This window comes from Cervus canadensis, chromosome 27 (assembly GCF_019320065.1).
Source record: "Cervus canadensis isolate Bull #8, Minnesota chromosome 27, ASM1932006v1, whole genome shotgun sequence".
In the NCBI taxonomy this organism is placed as follows: domain Eukaryota; kingdom Metazoa; phylum Chordata; class Mammalia; order Artiodactyla; family Cervidae; genus Cervus; species Cervus canadensis.
The window spans coordinates 26,280-49,103 of record NC_057412.1 but is presented as its reverse complement, the minus strand read 5'-3'; the positions used below and the strand labels follow the sequence as shown (position 1 = coordinate 49,103).

The 22,824-nt window shown below is 46.4% G+C and overlaps 1 protein-coding gene across 2 annotated transcripts in view; it reads left to right on the top strand.

Annotated features, from left to right (window-relative positions):
* LOC122428933 (chloride intracellular channel protein 6) overlaps window positions 1-3,856 on the top strand; it is a 58,908-nt gene extending 55,052 nt beyond the window's left edge. For both annotated transcript variants that reach the window (XM_043449094.1, XM_043449092.1), the window contains exon 6: window positions 3,468-3,856. In XM_043449094.1, the coding sequence (XP_043305029.1) occupies window positions 3,468-3,629 (162 nt within the window). In that variant the 3' untranslated portion in view covers window positions 3,630-3,856. The remainder of the gene's footprint in view (window positions 1-3,467) is intronic.
* Window positions 3,857-22,824: the final 18,968 nt, after the last annotated feature.

The window sequence follows — 22,824 nt, the reverse complement described above, 5'->3', positions numbered from 1 at the left end:
GACTGAGCGACTGAACTAAACTGATGGCTGATTCATGTTGAGGTTTGACCGAAATCAACAAAATTCTGTAAGCAATTATCCTTTGATAAAAAAATATAAATTAATTATTAATTAAAAAAGGAAAAGAATACTGGAGTGGGTTGCTATTCCCTTCTCCGTGGGATCCTAGGATCACATTAAAAGCCAGAAAACAGTGGTTTAATAGTTAAAGGATTGGGGACTTCCCTGGTGGCCTAGTGGTTAAGAACCTACCTTCCAATGCAGGGGACGCAGGTTCAATGCCTGGTTGGGTCACTGAGAGCCCATATGCTTTGGGGCAGCTAAGCCCATGCACCCCAACTGGAGAAGCCTGCATGCTGCAGCAAAGACCCAGAAGAGCCAATAGTTAAAGGATTAAAGGAAAGGGAGTGTGATGTAAGAATTTTATATCCAAGTAAATTGTTGCTTTTACCTAGACTTTTGGTCTTGATGGAATAAGCACCCCTGAGCCATTTTGTAAAAATAAAATTTTTATATGATGACATAATAAAAAAAGGATAATAAAATAAGAATCCAGGAACAGAGAAGGTGTTGTGGTATAAAAGGATTAGTGATAGACATAGGATTTCTTTAGATCTGAAACCAGAACTAAAGCTCAAGAGCAGTGAGAATTATAGCTATAAGACTGAATCAGATATAGTAAACTTCTATTTTCACACCATTGGAAGGAGGATAATAGATCAGAAATGAAAAGAAGTGTAAGTATACTAATTTCCTTGCTTATTATCAGGAGTAAGTAGAGATCAGTCAAAGAATAGTTAATAATCAAGAAATAAAGAATTCCTATTATTTAAAGTTATATAGGAAACCACTGGACCCACTCCAATATTCTTGCCTGGGAAATCCCGTGAACAGAGGAGCCTGGCAGGTTATAGTCCATGGAGCCACAAAACAGTCAGACATGACTTAGTCACTAAACAACAACCACCTCTGAAAGAGTTAAAACAGACCATAAACCTTCCAAACCATCAGAGAGGGAAACACACACATACATAAATGCAAAAATCTTTACAGGAAGTTGGAAAACAAAGTATAACATTAATAAGATATGATATAAAACAAGTTTACATTTATGAGAGGCACATATATAATAAATTTACCCAGAATGTTTGGGTAAAGCAAAAGCAGGCAAATGCAAATAAAAGAAAAGCGGGAGTCTTGACATTAATCTCTAGTAAGATTGAATTCAAGTGAAAGATATTAATTTAGGAGGTTCTTTGAAAAGTTTTGTGGTCCTGTCTTGCTGCATCATTAGCTCCCTGCTTCCAAAATCTGAGAAATAAGTCATGAAGATCTAATTGGCGACAAATTCCATGCTCATGTCATCCAAACATCCCAGGGGCCAATGCAATGGGAGATATTAGTCCTTCCAAGTATTGTTGTTCAGTTGCTCAGTAGTGTCTGACTCTTTGGGGCCCCATGGACTGCAGAACGCCAGGCTTCCCTGTCTAACACCAACTCCCAGAGCTTGCTCAAATGCATGTCCATTGAGTAGGTGATGCCATCCAACCATCTCATCCTCTGTCATCCCCTTTTCCTCCTGCCTTCAATCTTTCCCAGCTTCAAGGTCTTTTCCATTGAGTCGGCTCTTTGCATCATGTGGTCAGAGTATTGGAACTTTAGTATCAGTCCTCCCAATGAATATTTGGGGTTCATTTCCTTTAGGATTGACTGGTTTGATCTTGCAGTCCAAGGGACTCTCAAGAAGAGTCTTCTCCAGCACCGTAGTTCAAAAGCATCAGTTCTTTGGTGCTCAGCCTTCTTTATGGTCCAATTCTCACATCCATACAGGACTACTGGAAAAACCATAGCTTTGACTGTATGCACATTTGTTGGCAAAGTGATGTCTCTGCTTTTTAGTAAACTGTCTAGGTTTGTCATAGCTTTCCAAGTATTTGTCCCCCCAAATTCGTATCTAAGTTAGACCCAAGTCCTAATTCCCAGTATCTCAAAGCTGACCTTATTTAGAAATAGAGTTTTTGCAGATGTAATTAGTTAAGATGAGGTCATGTTAACCTTGATTAGGAGCAGGAGAGTGGGCCCCTAATCCAACATGACAGAGGTTCCTATAAAAGGGAGTTTGGATCCAGAGACTCCAACACAGGGAAAATGCCAGGTGAAGACTGGATCTGTACTCCCATGAGCCAGAGACAGAGAGAGACCTGGAACAGATCCTTCCCTGGAGGCTTCAGAGGGAACCCGGCCCTGCTGACACCATGATCTTGGACTCTGGGCCTCCAGGACCGTGGGAGAAGACTTTTTTGTTGTTTCAAGCCACCCACGGTTGTAGTGCTTTGTTAAGGCAACCAGGGAACCCATACCATCTGCAAAGAGGATACACCCTCTTTTGTGATGAATTCCCAGTGACACCCTCCAGCCAGAGGAGACATCTCACACCACTGTGTTTTCGTGATATCCATTCTCAGCTACCCCATCCTTACATCCCCTGTTTCCTTGAGGATAAGGATTTTTCAGTTCTTGAATCTGCCCTCTGCACACGGTAGACCCACAGTGAAATGATCCTCTCGGGCAGAATGATGGAAATCCACAGGTGTAACATACATGGGTACTTGGGGTTTCAGGAGGTGAGGCTCAGCAAATAGGAAAAAGACAGGGCACTACAAAGTGATCCTGGCACAATCTAAACTGAAAATCCATCCCGAACCTTTGAAAGTGAAAGTGTTAGTTGCTTAGTCATGTCCAAATCTCTGAGGTCCCATGGATTGTCTCCTCTGTTTGTGGGATTCTCTAGGCAAGAATAATGGAGTGAGTTGCCATTTCCTTCTCCAGGGGATCTTCCTGACCCAGGGATTGAACCCGGGTTTCATGCATTGCAGGCAGACTCTTTACCATCTCAGCCATCTGAATCTTTAGGCACCAAATAACTCAGCAGCAGAACACAGGGAGAGAAAACTACTAGAAGCACAAAGAGAAAGCCACCAGATTACAGAGCAAGCTCAGAGCTTTCCTGGTGGCTCAGATGCTAAAGAATCTGCCCGCTAGTGCAGGAGATTTGGGTTCAGTCCCTGGGTCGGGAAGATCCCCTGAAGAAGGAAATGGTGACCCACTCCAGTATTCTTGCCAGGGAAGTCTCATGGACAGAGGAGCCTGGTGGGCTACAGTCCATGGGGTCATGAAAGAGCTGGACACGACTGAGCGACTGGACAACAGAGCAGCTTCGAGCCAGCAGGTCACGAAGACCATCTGTGATGAACGGGTGGGCACAGTTGTGTAGCATCTCTGTTTTGAGTCCCACGCTCAGTGTACCCCCTGCAAACTCATCCTGCAATTTGGGCAGCTTGAAAGGCTGTAGATGCCATGGGAACTTGAGAAAGAATATAGTACACGCCTCAGAAGAATGGATTGTCTGATATAACTGCCTACGTTTGTGGGTTTTCCCTTTCTGACTGTTTCCTCTTCGTTTTTAGATCGTGGCCAAGAGATACAGAGATTTTGAGTTTCCTTCTGAAATGACTGGCATCTGGAGGTACTTGAACAATGCGTATGCTCGGGATGAGTTCACAAACACATGTCCTGCCGACCAGGAGATTGAACACGCGTATTCAGATGTTGCCAAAAGAATGAAGTGAAGCTGGGCTGTTTTCTGTCTCAATTTCTCAGCTGTGTGAGCTAGACTATGAAAAGAATGTCTCCTTTGTGTTTCCCTCCCAGTAACCATTCTTTGCAAAATAATGCCCATACTTTAGCAATGTGGATACCATAGCATGATCCACTCAACAGGAAATGATTCCTAGCCTTGTAATTTGTCAGCTCACTTGTGTATCTGAATAATACCAGTATCTGTTGTTATATACTCCAATTGTCTGGTTTATGTTCATTTATATCTTTGGCATTCTGGGACCTTCTAATCCATTATATTTAGGGCATGTGTTTTGCAGTTTACGTTTCAAAGAAAATAAGGTTTGGATTCAAACCTTATTTATTATTAACCTCCTTTATTTTTAAAAAAATGTGTTTTTCTCTGATAGTTTTCATAATCATGCATAACCTATTTTTCTGCTCTAAAATGGTAGTTCAACTTTTTTAAAACAAAATAATTTTTATAATTACAAAGTGATACTCGCTTATTTTAATATTTGAAACAAAGTCAGAACTAATTAAAAAGAAAGACAAAAGTCACCTAGAATTTCACTACACTTAGATAACTACTGATACAGCATTGTTGAGTATCTTCCAAGTCTTCAGACTCTTTCACACACGCATTCACACCACATATAATTTCCTGCCTCTGTGGTATTGTGTTAGTTTATTTTCAAGGACTGGTGAAGGGACTGCCCCCCACCCCCGAGTTGGTAATACCTTGATGGTCAGCCCTAGAGGACCTAAAACAGAGATACGGCACCACGGACCTCAAGAGGGCGCTTGTGGCCAAGTTTCAGAGGGATGGAGAACCTCAGGGTCCACAGAGATGTGAGGACCTGAGAAGACCAGTGGGGACGGGAAGCAGTGGGAGGGTGGCAGGGACCGGAAACTGGGAGCTTCAGCATTGGTCCTTCCAATGAATGTTCAGGGTTGACTTCCTTTAGGATTGACTGGTTATCGTTTAGTTAAATTAGAAATTATCTGTATTAGAATTGTGACACGCAAAGACATTTTAACAGAGCCTTAAAGAGGTCTGAAAAAACGCATGTGACCTGTCCTTGCCCAGGTGGCTGACATACAAGTCTTGCAGATGACTCCATTTTTAAGTGTAGTTGGAAATCTGTTGGTTCCTGGCAGCCTTCCCCTCCCAGGGACCCCAAGAGCAGGCCCCTCTTTGCAGGCCCCTCAAAAGCTGTTCTTGTGCTGGCAGGTGAGAAGTATCCCAGGGTTGTTCACCTGCCTTAAAGTCTTCTGCAGGCATAGATTTTTGAAACAAAATGCATTTGTTCTTCCAAATACACCATATGTGTGTGTTAGTTGCTCAGTCGTGTCCAACTCTGTGACCCCATGGACTATAGGCCACCAGCCTCCTCTGTCCGTGGAATTCTCCAGGCAAGAATACTGGAGTGGGTTGCAATTCCCTTCTCCAGGGGATCTTCCCCACCCAGGGGTCAAACACAGGTCTCCTGCATTGCAGGCAGGCTCTACCATCTGAGTTACCAGGAATGCAAATACAAGTCGTGAGAGCAGCCCTCCTTTGAGGCTGATCCTGGGAAGGTTCTTGGGCTAAGGAGATTCTGTTTTTGGTTTTAGTTGCCCAAGAGGCTGGACAATTCAGAAAAAATTAGCTTTACTTCTGAACACAGAATCTCCAAGTGTAGGCTGAAAAAGAATATGAGTGCCACAAAGGTGTACTTTCTGAGCATGGTCTAGCAAACAAGGATGCAACCTGTTTAGCCCAGGAATGAACCTTCTGAGACCAGAGGTCTCAACAGGTTACCTGTGAACTACAGGACTCTCCCCAGGAATTGAGTATATGCCCAAGCCCCCACAGACAGACACAAATGCACATACTACATAGATGCACACTCATCTACACACACACACATATGTTCACACACACTGACAGCATGGTCACAGAACTCTCTCACACCTGTTCAAATGTTAGGAGAAACACACTGACTGAAACCACCCCCCTTGACCAGGTACCACAGTAACCATCTGCTTGAGATATTTTATGAGAGGACGTCCTGGTGAGGAACACAGAACTAATAAGCCACCACCAATCAGAAGCATTCAGGCAAGGTCAAAAGGAAATGCCACATGTCTGACCACCTCCCCGAATCCTTTTCACTGGCGTCCACCTTGGCTGAGCAATATGTGCACCACCAGGAAGGACTCTGAGTCAGAATGATTGGCCAGAGACAACCCGGAAACTAATCCCGTCACCCTGAAACCCGAGACTGCAAGCCTTGTGGCAGAGCAGGTTGTGGGTTCCCTTAGCCTGCTGTTCTCACTGGAGCACCCCTTCCCAATAAAATCTCTTGCTTAGTCAGCACATGTGTTCTCCTTGGACAATTCACTTCTGAGTGTTAGACTCAGAAATGCAAATGAAAGCCCACTCTCATGCCCTGGAAGGGATCCCCCTTCCTGCAACACAAATACACGAACACATTCACACACATCCCCATAGACACACGCAAGCATACTAACTCATTCAATACAGTCACACACACTCACTCATGTACCCACATATGTGCGTGCACATGCACACACACACACACAACCTGTAAGGTGAGGTCCAGGTTCCTTCCTTCCCTGACCCAGATAACTGACCAGAAACACACTTTTGCCAACATTCCACCCAGGTCTCCTTCCCCACCTCCAGTGGTTCACTATTAGGCTTTGGAAAAAACTCCCAATCTTTCTTTTACGGTTAAGAGAACCAACGTGTGCATCGTCCTAAGAACATGTAATTCACAAAACCCTGACTACTTAAGGTGGATTAGTTAGAGGATGTTTGTTCACATTATAGTTCTGAATTCTTCCTGGAAGCCTATGGAACTGACACAAAAACCGAGTTTAGCCGCAGCTGGGGCTTCCCTGGTAACTCAGACACTAAAGAATCTGCCTGCAATGCGGGAGACTTGAGTTCGATCCCTGGGTTGGAAAGATCTCCTGAAGAAGGGAATGACTACCCACTTTAGTATTCTGGCCTGAAGAATTCCATGGACGGAGGAGTCTGGCCGGCCACAATCCATGGGGTCACAAAGAGTCGGACATGACTGAGTGACTTTGATACACACAAAATGCCCAGGTTGAGGTTTGTGACCTGCGGGGAGGCCCAGAGCCTAGACCTGCTGCTGAGCCCTGGGCAGTGTTGTCCCATACGGCTGTTTCTGGCCATGTGCGCGTGTGCTAAGTTGTGTCCAACTCTGCCACCCTAAGACTGCAGCTCGCCAGGCTCCTCTGTCCATGGAATTCTCCAGGCAAGAATACTGGGGTGGTTGCCATGCCCTCCTCCAGGGGATCTTCCCGACCCTGGCATCACACCTGTGTCTCTTTTGACTCCTGCCTTGGCAGGCAGTTTCTTTACTACTAGTGCCCCTTGGGAAGCCCTCTTTCTGGTCATACCATATGCCAAAGTATTTGAAAGGTACATAGGAGTCTCTGAAACACTTGCACATAATTTCCCGACAGTGTGGACTACACTTAAAAGATGCAGAAGAATCACACAGGTTATTCTACCAAGGTTATTTGCTTCTTGTTTTTAAAATCTTTGACAAGGTGGAGGTGTAGAGGCCTGTTTGTGGGGTTCCTTTTCCTATTGATCTTGGGCTCTCAAGATTGGAGACAAGAGGAAGGAGAAATGGATTAGGGAGGTGCGTAGAATTCTAAGAGAGACAGCAGCAGGATCTGTCTTGCCTCCAGGATAATTGTTCAACTTTTGTTTGTAGCTCACTGGTCCCAAAAGAGAGTGCTGTTTGAAAGAAAATTTTAGGGTTATTTGGTGGTGGTTCAGGTGTTGAGCAGGCCATTTTGGTGTGTATTTTGGCTTTTTTTTTTCTCCTGGCTAACGCAAGGGAAAAAAGAATTTGTTGTATTGGGTGTGATACCAGAATACACAGAAATTAAAAAGAAGAAAAAATGTGTCTTGCTTTTATAAACTGTGCAGTGATAATGACAAATAGAACAGCACTAGAAAGATGCCTAAGAACACGTGTAATAGGAAGCAAATGAGTGAGTGGGCAAAGTGCACACTTACCAGGTTCCTGAGGCGACGCTACATGAGTGATGTCATAGAGTGACCAAGTGCATTTGGGTAGCATTTTACAAATCCTGGGCCAGTTTGTGGTCCCATAAGTCATGGGTGTGCGTTGGAAATTGAGGTGGGTATGGTGACCACAGCGAGGTGGCTGCCACCTTGCCTCATGGTCCTTGAGGGGCTTTACTGGATTCTCTTCCAGGTGGCGCTAGTGGTAAAGAACCCACCTGCCAACACAGGAGACATAAGAGACGTGAGTTCAATTCCTGGTTTGGGAAGATCCCTTGGAGGAGGGCATGGCAACCCAGTCCAGTGTTCTTGTCTAGGGAACCCCAGGGACAGAGGAGCCTGGGGAACTGTAGTCCGTGGGGTCGCAGAGTCCAGCACGACTTAGCATGCACACACGTGCTCTCACGAGTGGGGCATGCTGGCCACCGTGGTGACGTTGTTCTGTCAACTCTGGGGGCCTTGTACCCTCTGGATAGAGCGAGACACTCCTGTCAGAGAATCAGAGCTGGGCGGTAGCGATGCATGGATGGGATTGGGAAGCGGGGGGGTGGCTAAGGTTCGTCTGCCTCACGTCTCTCATCTGAAAACCAAGCGGTGGGCTTGACTGCTGGGTTTCAACCTTGATGGCATATTAGAATCAACTGAGTGGCCTTAATCACAATAAGTGCCCAAAGCATGCCTCAGATCAACTGAGTCTGAATCTCTGGGTTTGGGCTTGGACTTCGGTGTTTTCAAAACTCCCTTGGGAAGATTCTCTTATGCAACAGGGATTAACAGCCACAGCTCAGATGCACTCTGAAGTTATTTCCAGCATTAACTGTCAATGTTTGGGTCCTGGGTTACACGTCCTGGTGGGGGAGTGGGGTGAGGGGGGGGAGGATGGAGGGGATTGCCCATACTCAATAGAGTAGCTTACACTCAGGGCAGTTGACTGAGCCAGCCACAGGAAAAGTGAAAATGAAAGTCCCTCAGTTGTGTCCAACTCTTTGTGACCCCATGGATTATACAATCCATGGAATTCTCCAGGCCAGAATACTGGAGTGGGTAGCCTTTCCCTTCTCCAGGGGATCTTCCCAACCCGGGGATCAAACCCAGGTTTCCTGCATTGCAGGTGGATTCTTTACCAGCTGAGCCACAGGGAAGCCAGTGTACTATTCACCCAGTGGTTGAATGGTGACCTCTCCAAACTGGTCCACTCAGGGTCTCAGAACTCGAACTTACTTGGAAATAGATTCTTTGTAGATATAATTACTTACATTACGATGAGGTCATATTGGATTAGGAAGAGCTTTAAATTGAAAGTGGCTAATGTTATTTTAAGAGAAGAAGATGCAAAAACATTCACAAAGGGAAGAGGCCGATCGCTGGAGACACCCAGAAGCCAGAAGAGGCAAGGAGGGGTCTCCCCAGAAACCCTTCAGAGGGAGCATGGCTCTGCCCACACCTTGATTTCAGATTTTCAGCCTCCAGAGAGGACATTTCCATCTGCTCTTCTGAGCCACCCACTTAGCAGTACTCTGACTGCTGCCACAGGAAACCTATCCACCTGGTGAGCTTTGGATCTCAGAATGGCTGAGCCATGTTGTCATGGCTTAGTGACTCTAGAGCTGATGGCACAGCTAAGCAGAGAGGCAGTTGGGCTTCTCAAGAGAGCTGATGCCACTCTCCCAGCTGAGGAAGAGAGCCAGGTACAGACAGTGCAGTGCAGTTCAGTCGCTCAGTCGTGACCAACTCTTTGCGATCCCATGGACTGCAGTACGCCAGGCTTCTCTGTCCATCACCAACTCCGGGAGCTTGCTCAAACTCATGTCCATAGAGTCGGTGATGATACCCAACCATCTCATCTTCGTCATCCCCTTCTCCTGACCTCAATCTTTTCCCAGGGTTTTTTCCAATGAGTCAGCTCTTTGCATCAGGTGGCCAAAGTATTGGAGCTTCAGCTTCAGCATCAGTCCTTCCATTGAATATTCAGGACTGATCTCCTTTAGAATGGACTGGTTGGATATCCTTGCTGGCCAAGGGACTCTCAAGAGTCCAACACCACAGTTCAAAAGCATCAGTTCTTTGGTGCTCAGCTTTCTTTATAGTCCAACTCTCACATCCATACACGACTACTGGAAAAACCATAGCTTTGACTAGTTGGACCTTTGTGCAGACAGAGCCGGGTCTATTTTGAGAGAGATGGTGATTTACCCAACAGGCAACACCATGGTCATTTTGCTCTAGAGCAGAGGTGACAAGGTGGGAAATTGTTGAAAGTCTTGAGTTGTGATCCTGCCCCTGCTGATTTTGGATGCGGGACTTGGGGAAAGGCATTTAACTTCCCTGTACCTCCATTTCCTTATCTGTCAAAGGCAGGGATTGGATGACATAATCTTCCAGATCCTTTCTAACTATTGAGTCGTAAACCCTGAGCCAGGAAGGTGGTTAAGTACCAATCATAATGCTTGGGAACTGCCCCCCAGCTCAGACCAGTGTCATGCTCCCTACAGCCCTTGCCCCAGATCTGGGTTTCAGGTTCAGATCCATTTAGCTTCTTGCCTTATAGGGATTTTTGGTGAACATTTGCTTTCTGGTGGAGCCATTCCCCGAATGTAAGATATCTGTGTGGTCTGACTGAATTAGCAATATCTAGCAATTACATTTGGCTTCCCAAATAGCTCAGCCGGTAAAGAATCTGCCAGCAATGCAGGAGGTGAAGGTTCGATTCCTGGGTCAGGAAGATCCCCTAGAGGAGTAAATGGCAACCTGCTTCAGTATTGTTGCCTGGAAAATCCCATGGACAGAGGAGCCTGGTGGGCTACAGTTCACGGGGTCGCAAAGTTCATTGGATTGACTGAGACTGAACACAGCAATTGCAAGTATCTATCAGCAATCAGGGTTCCCCGGTGGCTCAGAGGGTAAAGAGGCTGCCTGCAATATGGGAGACCTGGGTTCCATCCTTGGATCGGGAAGATCCCCTGGAGATGGAAATGGTAACCCACTCCAGTATTCTTGCCTGGAGAATCCCCATGGAGAGAGGAGCCTGGTGGGCAACAGTCCATGGGGTCGCAAAGAGTTGGACACGACTAAGCGACTTCACTTTTTTTTTAGTAGCAATCATATGCTCCTATAATATGAGGGAAAGATTAATCCCCACAAGGAATCTGATAAGCTTCTTTTTCTCAGAATGCCTTTCTCATGGTCCAGCAGACCTTCAATAACCCAGACAGCCATGTGTAGACAGAAGGAGCACTCTCCAGCCCCCACCCAGCCCCCAACATGCATCACTCTGCTTTGCTCACGTGTAAAACAAGCCCTGACTTTGAACACTCACCTTGACAGGGAAAAGTGGGAAGAGGAAACGTGGAAATGGAGAACTGATGGTGAAAACGTGAGCACATGTTTTCTCTGCCATTCCTAGGATGATGTATACCCATCTTTTGTTATCTATGGGTGGGGCAGGGAATGGGTTCCAGAACCCCCACAGGTATGGAAATCTCAGGTGTTCAAGTTCCTTATATAAAATGGCATTGTAGAGTTGTCCCTACATATCTGGAGGTTCCTCATCTGTAGATTCAACCAACCATGGATTGAACCCACAGATGTGAATGGCCTACTGTATTAGTCTTTTGGCAATCTAACAATTTAGCACAGTCTTAGGGGCCTAACTGATGGCTCAGTGGATAAAGAATCTGCCTGCAAGACAGGAGACACAGGAGATGTGGGTTCAATCCTTGGACTGGGAAGATCCCCTAGAGAAGGAAAATGGCCACCCATTCCAGCATTCTTGCTTGAAAAATCCCACGGACAGAGGAGTCTGGTGGGCTGCAGCCCAGAGGGTTGTAGAGAGTCGGACACAACCAAGCACTAAGCGCACACAGGGGTTAACACGGCACACGTGTATCGTCTCACTGGTTCCATGGGTCAAGGGTCCAGGCAAGGCAGAGCTGGATTCTTGGCTCAGGGTCTCACAGGTTGGAATCCAGGTGTCAGCTGGGGCTATGATTCTTCTCTGAGGCTCAGGGTTCATGTCTAAGCTACTGGCTGTTGGCAGAATTTGGTTCCTTGCAGTCACAAGAGTGAGTCCTTCAGCCCCAATGCCCTCTCCTTAAGATGCCAGTTTGCTTCACCACCAACAGAAGAATGTTTCTGCTGCTTCATGTCTCTCTGATGTTTTCCATCCCTGGCTTCCAGTCCCTCTTTTAAAAGATTCATCTGATTAAGTCAGGCCCACCCAGAATACTCTCCTTTGGAATTACAATTGACTGATGAGGTCAGGCCCACAGAGGATATGTCCCTAGTTAAAATGACCAGAAGCTCCAATGAAATATGCAAAATCCTTTTGTCATGCCTTATAATGTAATCCAGCTACAGGGGTGATATTCCATCCTGTCACAGGTCCTGTCCAGCCCTGGGGACCAGGGGGGTTACACTGGGCAGGGACACCAAGGTCTGGGGATCCTCGGGGCCATCTTTGAACTCTCCAGTCCCAGATGAGTTTGGGGCCATCTATAATGGCCATTCCATAGGAAGTCTGCCTCACCATACAAAACCCATGGGCTGAGGTCAGCTGAGATGCCCGGTATGGGTGTCACACTATAGTACCAAGCGTCTGCTGCCTGTGTTCTTGGCAGGCTGCCCTGATACACTTTCACTTCTAATTGTTAGTCTTCGGCACCCAGGGAACGAGGAGGTTTGGCATTTCCGTGAAGTGGTCTGACTTGATTCCCAGGTTCCTCTGACAAAGCAGGAGTTTGTTGACTTTCAGTCCTGGCAGCAAATGTACCTATTAACTGAGGCTTTCGCCAAAGGGTAGGGAGACAGGGTGGAGCAGAAGGAAACGAGTCCTTTGCTGCTGGTCAATGCAGGGCTTTGTTATGGTTTTGCTCCATGGTGTACAGGTGACCAAGCGCCCCATATACAAGGAAGATAGCTTCCCTCCCCACCCCCACCCTGGCCATCGCTGCATTCAGCCCAAAAGCCAGTTGTAAAGATGAAAAATAAGGAGGGGAGGAAAGAAGGCCTGTGTTTCTCCTATGGTAGGAAAAGGTATCTTTTAGAAAGAAGCAAAGGGTCTGAGAGAAGTTGCACAGAGTTTGGAAAATCAGAACAGAAGATGCCACTTCTCTGTCCTCCTGGAGTTTCATTCTGTATTGTTTGTTGGTGACTGCTGGATGGTTTTGCATCTTGATACAGGTGTTATTGTCTGTACATCTCAGGGATTCTCCAAGACAGGCTAACGTACCAGTGACAAGAGGTGGGGAAATGGTTTGCTTTCTCTCACGCGTTTTGTAAGATATTTGGGGGTCATGGGCCCATGGACTTGAAGCCCCAGGAAAGTGAAATCTCTGACAAGATAGGGATGCTGAGTTGGGCAGTGACGTAGAAGTGTAACTCTGGGCTCGTGTGCACACAATTAAAGTTAAAGGAGCTCTCCTCGCCCACTGGAAGGTCACGGACCAGAGCTCGTGGGGCGGGAACCCTGGTCCTCACGTCTAGAGAGGAACCTGACCTCTGTCATCTCCAGGGGCTTTTAGCAGTAAAACGCTCAGATTCTCTACAGCATGCACTCTTCATTCAGCCTATGTAGCTATGACATGACTCTCCGACTTTCATAACAAAGAAAACTGAAAGTGTTAGTCACTCAGTTGTGTCCGACTCTGCGACCCCATGGACTGTAGCCCACCAGGCTCCTCTGTCCATGGAATTTTCCAGGCAAGAGTACTGGAGTGGGTTGCCATGGCCTCCTACAGAGGGTCTTCCTGACCAGGGATCGACCTTGGGTCTTCTGCATTCATAAGAAGCCACCTCCAAATGAATCATGACTATCTCACTCTGGGAAGAGCTGGAAGGTGACAGTTCCCAAGTTTGGGTTAGTTTGTTTGTTTGCCCTGGGGGATCATCTCCTCATGAGAGGTGTCAAATAACACAGTGTCAAAATTTAAAAAATAACTAATTTAAAAGTTTTTAAACTATTCATTCTTGTATTTTCATGTTCTGGGAACAAAATGACTTTTTTTTCTCCTTTGGAGAAAGATTCAGTACAAACCATCAAGGCATGTTGATTCTGTTCTCAGCAGTTATCTGGTTCAATCGTGTCAAATGAGATAAAAGCTGTTTCCCTGGTAAGAGATGAATATACGGTTTCAAGCACAGTGTGCCTGCATGGACAAAATGATTTCTGTCTTTACTAATAAACACATCATTTGAGGGCTCTCGGCTTCCCTGATAATATGGTCTTTCAGGAGAATCATCTTCCCATTGTGTCCTCAGGACCAGACCCCAGAAATGCTCTGCGTGAACACAGCAGAGATTTGCCTCCACTGTGTCAAAGGCTTCCAAGAGTAACAATCTCTAGAAGGGGCAGTGATTGCAATGGAGGGGGTGTGAGAGCTTGCCCAGGTGATCCTGACACAGGAAATATCTCATCTCTCAAAGACATCTTAGGTGGCCCTGTCTGACAGTGCAGATGGGTTAGATCATCTATCAAAGTCACCCCAAATGCCAGGGGTACAACTTTTCTATTCAAGAGGTTCTACTTGGTATTTCTGAGAAGTTTAAAGCTCCATTTTCATTTTTTAAGAGGAGAGTTTTGGAAATAGGATGACACTTACAGGTATAATTTGAAGTGCTACCTTGCAGGGACTGCTAACTTAACAATACTGATGTAGAGGTCTTTGGGCTTCCCAGGTGGCACTAGTGGTAAAGAACCTGCCTGCCAATGCAGGAGACATAAGAGATGCAAGTTCGATCCCCGGGTTAGGAAGAACCCCTGGAGGAAAAGATGGCAACCCACTCCAGCACTCTTGCCTGGAGAATTCCATGGACAGAGGAGCCTGGCAGGCTACCGTCCATGGGGTCACAAAGAGTTGGACACCACTGGAGTGACTTAGCATACACACACACGTTGATACAGATTCATGTGTGCACCACAAGATGACTAAGATGTGGATTTCAGATTCCCATCTCCTTAAGTGGTATGGAAAGGGTAGTTGGAGTAGATGAGAGTCAAGGACCAGGAAAAGGGTTTAGAATTGGGTGGGAGCAGAAAGATTACTCAACACTTGGATTCTTAATCAAGGGATCTTAGGAAAGAATAATATATTCTTTGTTGTGCAGAAAATACAATTGCAAAACAGAAGCCAGTAGAGATTTAGTAAAGAGAGTGATCAACAGGGCACTTCCAGGAGAACCTTGTCTCAATGACAGCTCTAGCTCTGCAGAGGTGAGCTGTGGTGCCATGGTCAGTATTCGTCTCCTCTGGCAGGATCATAAAGTTGCTCCAGAAGCCAATGCAGGAAGCTTTGGGTTAGATTGAGCACTAATTATCATAAGCAGTAGGCCCAAATATTTAACGAATTCAGTGAACTTTCAAGATAATCGAAAGATTATACAGGGACATTGTTGCTGTTCTTCAGTCGCTCAGTCATGTCCAAGTCTTTGCTACTTCAAGGACTGCAGCATGCCAGGCTTCCTTGTCCTTCCCCATTTCCTGCAGCATGCTCAAACTCATGTACATTGAGTCGGTGATGCCATCCAACCATCTCATCCTCTGTCGCCCTCTTCTCTTCCTGCCCTCAATCTTCTCCAGCTTCAGGGAAATCTTTCCAATGAGTTGACTCTTTGCATCAGGTGGCCAAAGTATTGGAGCCTCAGCTTCAGCATCAGTCCTTCAAATGAATATTCAGTCTTGATTTCCTTTAGGATTGGCTGGTTTGATCTCCTTGCAGTCCAAGGAACTCTCAAGAAGTCTCCTCCAAAACCACAGTTTGAAAGCATCAAATTCTTCCACACTCAGCCTTCTTTATGATCCAGCTCTCACATCCATACATGACTACTGGAAAAACCATAGTGTTGACTATATAAACATTTGTCAGTAAAGTGATGTTTCTACTTTTTAATAGGCTGTCTAAGTTTGTCATAGCTTTTCTCCCAAGGAGCAAGGGTCTGTTATTTTCATTTTTGTGGCTGCAGGGGCATAGCATTCTCCCTTTCTAAGATGCTTTCAGAAGGGACTCAGTTTACTTGGGTGAGGAGCATAAATGTGTCCAGGACAGGTACTGAGACCATCAACCAATGGTAGATGTTTGTTTTTTTTTTTTTTAATTATTTATATATTTATTTATTTGTCTGCACTAGGTCTTAGTTTTAGCACACTGGCTCTTCGATCTTTAGTTTCTGCATGCGAAATCTTCAGTTGTGGTACACAGAATTTTTCAATTGTGGCAAGCAGAATCTTTTTTTTCTAGTTGTGCATGCGAGCTTCTTAGTTGCAGCATGTGGAACCTAGTTTCCTGACCAGAGATTGAACCCCAGGCCCCCTGCACTGGCAACCCGGAGTCTTAGCCACTGGACCACCAGGGAAGTCCTGGTAGACATTTCCTGAAGACAGGTCTCATACCTTTTTCATTTCCCCATCAGCATATCCTCAGTCTATAATTTCTATCCTGGTCCCTCTGCCTTCTTTAACTGGTCTTACAGTAACTGGGCAAAGGCTATCTAAGGTGATCTGGCCCTGGGCAAGTCATTTAATTTTGCTGAATCATAGTTTGCTCATCTGGGAAAGATTTCCTACCCAGCTCTTGGAAATGTTGTGAGAAAGTATAGGAAAAAGCACAAAACTATGAAAAGTTGGGTAAAGGCAAAGATTGACATGCTTTTTTACCTGGTTAATGGGTGAGGCCTCGCAAGGCAGGGTGACCTCACCAGCAGGGAGCTGAAATGGGAGTCAAGTCTCTCCAGTGATTGGGAAGCCTGGAACAAGCCACTTTTTCTCTTTAAGGCCAATAGGGATCACACACATCCTTTTAAGATTACAAGAAGAAATGCAAATTAAATCATTTTGGCAGTGTTAGTGTTAGTCACTCAGTCATGTCTGACTCTTTGTGACCCCATCGACTGTAGCCTGCCAGGCTCCTCTGCCCATGGGATTCTCCAGGCAGTAATACTGGAGTGTGTTGCCATCCATCCTCCAGGGGATCTTCTCAACCCAGGGATTGAATCCAGGTCTCCTGCATTGTAGGTGGATTCTTAACCATCCGAGCCACAAGGGAAGCCCTGGTGGGGGAGCTATGTCACTCCAAAACATGTTGAATGTGAACTATCTAGCTCTGTTCCAGGAGCCCATTGTCCCTGAAGAACCTCCTCCAAAAGACACCTTGACCTGGGAACCTGCAAGTAGGGTCCCCTCTGGGTCCAGGTCACTTTTGAAACCATAACAAACCCAGTGCCTCCTCATCCAGTCTGATTACTTCCTGTGGTCAAAGAGGCAGGTGAAGGGCCTTGCAAAGTATTGACCATATTTCTGTCTTTTTCTTTTAGATGTTCCTATTTTGCATAGGGGCTTCCCAGGTGGCACAAGTGGTAAAGAATCCCTGCCTGCCAATGCAGGAGACACAAGAGACACGGGCTGGATCCCTGGGCTGGGAAGATCCTCTGGAGGAGGAAATGGCAACCCACACCAATATTCTTTCCTGGAGGATCCCATGGACAGAGGAGTCTGGTGGGCTATGGTCCATAGGGTTGCAAAGAGTCAGACACAACTGAAGCCACTTAGCATGCATGCATAACTACTAACTTTATTATTATTATTATTTTTTTTTACTTTTTGGCTGTACTGTGTGGCATGTAGGATCTTAATTCCCTGAACAGAGATCAATCCCGGGTCCTCTACATTGGACATATAGAGTCCTAACCACTAGACTGTCAGGGAAATCCCACCATTAACTTTTTACATTACTTTAATTAAGAAAATTTTTAAAGAGCCAGAGACAAGATGAACAGTGTCTAAGAGAAAATGTTGAAGGCCAAAGACCGAACATTCTACTTTTAACTTGCTGGTTTAGAATGATACCATGTTCACCTCCCAGGGATGGTCTTTTCAAAGATATGCCTGAAGGAAGTTGACTTTACTTATGAAGCAAGAGTGGCCAGATCCTTGTTGGCCAATGTCCCGTGAATGGCTGAGATTCACAGTCTGAGATGGGGGGATGGGAGGGCAGGCAATGACTGAAACTTTGGAGATACTAACTCAACACTAAAGTTAAGAATGCATCTTGCAAGAAATGCATTGAATGTCAGGGTCAATTGTAAAATTTTTCAGATTTTTTCATCATTATCTCCTGAAGATAATCACGAGGGAAATGACTTTTCATCAATTGACCTACATCTCTGCAGGTCAATAGTCTATACTTGCCCTTCCCTTTGAGGATATGAAACCAATTTCAGTAATTCTCTACCCTTGGTGACACCCAAGGACTGATACCTCTTCACATAGCTATGGGTGGAAGTCCCATTTTTGAGAGAGAGTTCTTAGTTAGTAATGACAAAAAATGAAATAGATACCACCTATCTGGGAAAGTTCTGACCCATCCTAAAGGCAGGAAAGAGCCTGGTGGCTCTGACAACAGGTCATCCTCTCTCTTGACATTGGCCATTGAGTTAATGTTGGGCTCCGTGGAACCTACCACTCAAAAAGCCAGCATCCTTAGGCCAATTTACCCAAAGCTGATGCTGGAGCTTGTGGAGAGCAACCCGACTCAGGCAAGGGTTTCTGCCTTTTTGGGGGGTGCTCGTGTCCCTGTCAGGTTCATAAGTCTCTGCGGTGCCTGGTCGTAGTTCCCCCTCTTTAAGGCTTCTCAGTGGAACCAGCATCACTTGGGGTTGAACTCTTGTGGGTCCAAGATCTGATAAACAGTCATTGTTCTGACTAACACCTTTATGAGTAAAATTTTGTGAAAATTGTAGCATTGTCAATGACACAAGGAAGGGTAATTTATACCTTTTGTACTCAGATAATATTAAAGCTGAAAGTAATATTACAATCATATGGGAAAATTTCAGGTGAGGAATCCCAGAGAGTTTAAATTACTTGCAACATACCTTCAGCCACCTAGGGTAGAGTTGGAATTAATATCCAGACATCTTGATTCATAGCTAAGGACCAAGAACCAAGAAGGTGCTCCTCAAATGTGGTACTCAGGCCAGCAGCAGCCACATCACTGGGGACTTGCCAGGAATGCATGCTCTTGGGTCCCACTCTGGACCTCATGCATTAGAAGATCTGGGGTCTGTATTTTAATAAGGCCTCTAAGGACTTCTGATGCTTTCGAACTGTGGTGCTGGAGAAGACTCTTGAGAGTCCCTTGGACAGCAAGGAGATCAAACAAGTCAATCCTAAAGGAAATCAACCCTGAATAGTCTTTGGAAGGACTGATGTTGAAGCTGAAGCTCCAATACTTTGGCCACCTGATGCAATGAACCAACTCACTGGAAGAAGACCCCAGTGCTAGGAAAGATTGAAGGCAGGCGGAGAAGGGAGCGACAGAGGATGAGATGGTTGGATGGCATCACCGGCTCAATGGACATGAGTTTGAACAAACCCCAGGAGACAGTGAAGGACATGTATGCCTAATGTGCTGCAGTCCATGGGGGTCACAGATTTGGACACGACTTACTGGCTGAACAGTACAAAGCTGGAGAAGCACTATTCTATGGTTGGGTAAGCTTAAGGAGGTCAATTCAATATTTTTTATTATTTGTAGAAAAGTTGTGGTAAACATTGATTTGTATAATGCTTTTTTTAATTCATTTGTACATTCTTTTTTTTTTTTTTTTTTGGCTGCACTGTTCTGCACATGGGATCTTAGTTTCCTGACCAGGAATCTGTGCCCCTTGCATTGGAAGCCAGAGTCTTAAACACTGAACCACCAAGGAAGTCCTCATACATTAATTCTTGAGTACCCATTCCAGTATTAGGCAACACATGAATCAGAAAGACATTGGATAAAGGTCCTTCCTTCAATTAGCTGATGGGAACATGGCATTGACAGAACTTTTATATTAAGATGTAAGGAAGAATATGATTAAATCCTTGAATGATACAGACATCAAAGGCAGTGTGAGTTTGGGAACAATTTGGGCTGCAGAAGTGAGGTTGGACATGTCCGTGGGGAGAGATGATTATTAGTCAGATGGCAGAATTGAGCCTGAAAGTGAAAAGTGTCAGTCACTCAGTCGTGTTCAACTCTGCAACTCCATGGACTGTAGACCTCCAGGATCCTCTGTCCATGGAATCTGCCAGGTAACAATACTGGAGTGGGTGGCCATTCCCTTCTCCAGGGGATCTTCCTTAATCAGAGATTGAACCAGAGTTTCCTGCATTGCAGGCGGACTCTTTACCACCTGAGCCACCAGGGAAGCCCAGAATTGGGCCTGGTGAATTCTAGAAACAGCAACCATAATGGAGGCTGGCCAGATTAAGAGAGACAGCTTGTGCTGGGAAATTTCTAGACTGAACTTCCCCACTCCTTTGAGGATCTTAGGGGGTCTAGCCTCAACAATAGAGTTTCAGGAGGGGAGTCAGCCCTCGTCTCGTGTTGAGGCATGGAGCTCCCTTACCTCTTGAGTTGTGAAAGGAGTGTCAGACGTCCTGCTGAGTTGAGGTGGGGAACTTGGGCTTTTTCTAGAGGTGCAACAGGGGAGTCAGACCTCCCTTCCTGTTGTGAGGAAAAACTCGGAGTTCCATTCAGGTCCCTGCAGGGGAATCAGGCCTTATCTCGAGTGGAGGGGGAACTCAGTGTCCTTTTGATTTGCAGAAGGAAGCTTGGGGTTCCTGCAACGGGTATCTCAGGAACCTCTTGAGTTGCATAAAGGGAGTCAATTCTCCTTCTGAGTTTAGAGAGGAGACTTGGGATTGCTCTTGAGGCACTGCAGGAGAAAAAGGCCTCATCTCGCGTTGAGGGGGAAGTCTTGTGGATTTTATCGAGTTGCGGCTGGAAGCTCTGTTTTCCTCTCGAGTTGCAACTGCGACCTCAGGGCACCTCACATGTTGCCTCAGGGAAGTCAAGTCTTCTTTTGAGTTGCATGGGGGAGAGCAGGATTGCTCTCCAGTCAGTGCAGGGGAATCGGACCTCATCTTGCATTGAGGGGGGAGTCTCATGGTGTTTCTTGATGTGCGGCGGGAAGATCCTGGTTCCTCTCGAGTTGTGATGGGGACTTCAGGGAATCTCTCATGTTTCCTCAGGGAAGTCAGTCCTCCTTTCAATCTGCGAGGGGCACCTAGGGATTCCTCTCCAGTCGCTTCAGGAGAATAGGGCCTCATCTCGCATTGAGGGGGGAATCTCCTGGTGTTTCTTGATGTGTGGTGGGAAGATACTGGTTCCTCTCAAGTTGCAATGGGGACTTCAGGAAACCTCTCGTGTTGCATCAGGGAAGTCAAGTCTCCTTTCGAGTTGCAAGGGTGAGCACGTGATTGCTCTTGAGTCACTGCAGGGGAATCAGGCCTCATCTCACAATGAGCGGGGAAACTCGGGGTGTTTCTCGAGATGCAACTGGAAATTTGGTTTCCTCTCAAGTTGTGACGGGGACCTCAGGGAACCTCTTATGTTGCCCCAGGGAAGTCAGGCCTCATTTCAATCTGCGAGGGGCACCTCGCGATACCTCTCAAGTCACTGCAGGGGAATAGGGCCTCATCTCGAGTTGAGGTGGGGAACATAGGGCCCTTCTCAAGTTGTGGCGGGAAACTCAGGGCTCCTCTCGAGTGGCGACGAGTATCTCGGGGAACCTCTTGAGTTGCATTAAGGGAATCAAGCTTCCTTTCAAGTTTTGAGAGGGAAGTTGGGATTGCTCTTGAGGTGCTGCAGGGGGAAAGTGCCTCTTCTCGTGTCGAGCATGGAATCTCGTGGTTTTTCTCGAGTTGGAATGGGAATCCTGGGGTTCCTCTCGAATTGTGATGGAAACTTCATGGAACCTGTCTTGTTGCCTCAGGGAAGTCGAGTCTCCTTTCTGGTTGCGAGGGTGAGCGCAGGATTGCTCTCGAGTCACTGCAGGAGAATCGCGCCTCATCTCTAAATGAGCGGGGAATCTTGGCGTGTTTCTTGAGTTGTGGCAGGAAGCTTTGGGATCCTCTTGAGTTGCAACAGGGACATCAGGGAACCTCTCATGTTGCTTCAGGGAAGTCAGGCTTCCTTTCAAGTTGCGAGGTGCACCTCAGGATTCCTCTTGATTCGCTGCTGAGGAATATGGCCTCATCTCAAGTTGAAGCAGGTAACTCAGGGTTCCTCTCCAGTTGCGACAGGGATCTTGGGGTTCTTATCGAGTTTCAACAGTGGAGTCGGGCCTCGTCTCGTGTTGAGGCAAGAAACTTTTGCTTTCCTCCTGAGTTGTAAAAGTGGTATCATGCCTCCTGTCGAGTTCAGGTGGGGAACTTGGGCTTTTTCTAGAGGTGAACCAGTGGAGTCAGACCTCCTTTCGTGTTGTGAGGGGATACTCGTGGTTCCATTCGAGTTGGTGCAGGAGAATCAGGCCTTATCTCGATTTGAGGGGCAATTTGGTGTCCTTTCGTCAGGAACTGCAGGGTTCCTCTCGAGGTTCAATAGATGAGACAGCCCTCCTCTTGGGGTGTGAGTGGAAAGTCGGAATTCCTCTTGAGTTGAAACAGGGGAATCAGCCCTCTTCTCAAGATGAGGTGGGGAACACGGGGCTCTCCTCAAGTTGTTGTGTGATACTCGTTCTTCCTCTCGAGTGGTGACAGGCATCTCGGGGAACCTCTTGAGTTTCATAAAAGGAGTCAAGCCTCCTCTCGAGTTTTGAGATGGAACTCAGGATTGCTCTCGAGGTGCTGCAGTGGAAATGGGCCTCATCTCGCGTTGAGGGGGGAATCTTGTGGTTTTTCTCGAGTTGCGGTGGGAAGCCTGGGGTTCATCTCAACTTGCGACAGGGATTTCAAGGAACCTCACGTGTTGCCTCAGGGAAGGCAATCTCTTTTTGAGTTGCGATGGCGAGCGCTGTATTGCTCTCGTGTCACAGCAGGGGAATCGGGCCTCATCTCTGTGGAATCTTGGGGTATTTCTTAAGTTGTGATGGGAAGCTTTGAGTTCCTCTCAAGGTGCGATGGGGACCTCAGACAACTTCTCTTGTTGCTTCAAGGAAGTCAGGCCTACTTTCATGTTGCGAGGGACACCTAAGGATTCCTCTCAATCGCTGCAGGAGAATAATGCCTCATCTTGAGATGACACGTGTGACTCAGGGTTCCTCTCCAGTTGTGACAGGGATCTCTGTGATCCTATCGAGTTTCTGAAGGTGAGTCAGGCCTCGACTCATGTTGAGGCAGGGAATCCGTTTGCCTCTCAAGTTACAAAAGGGGT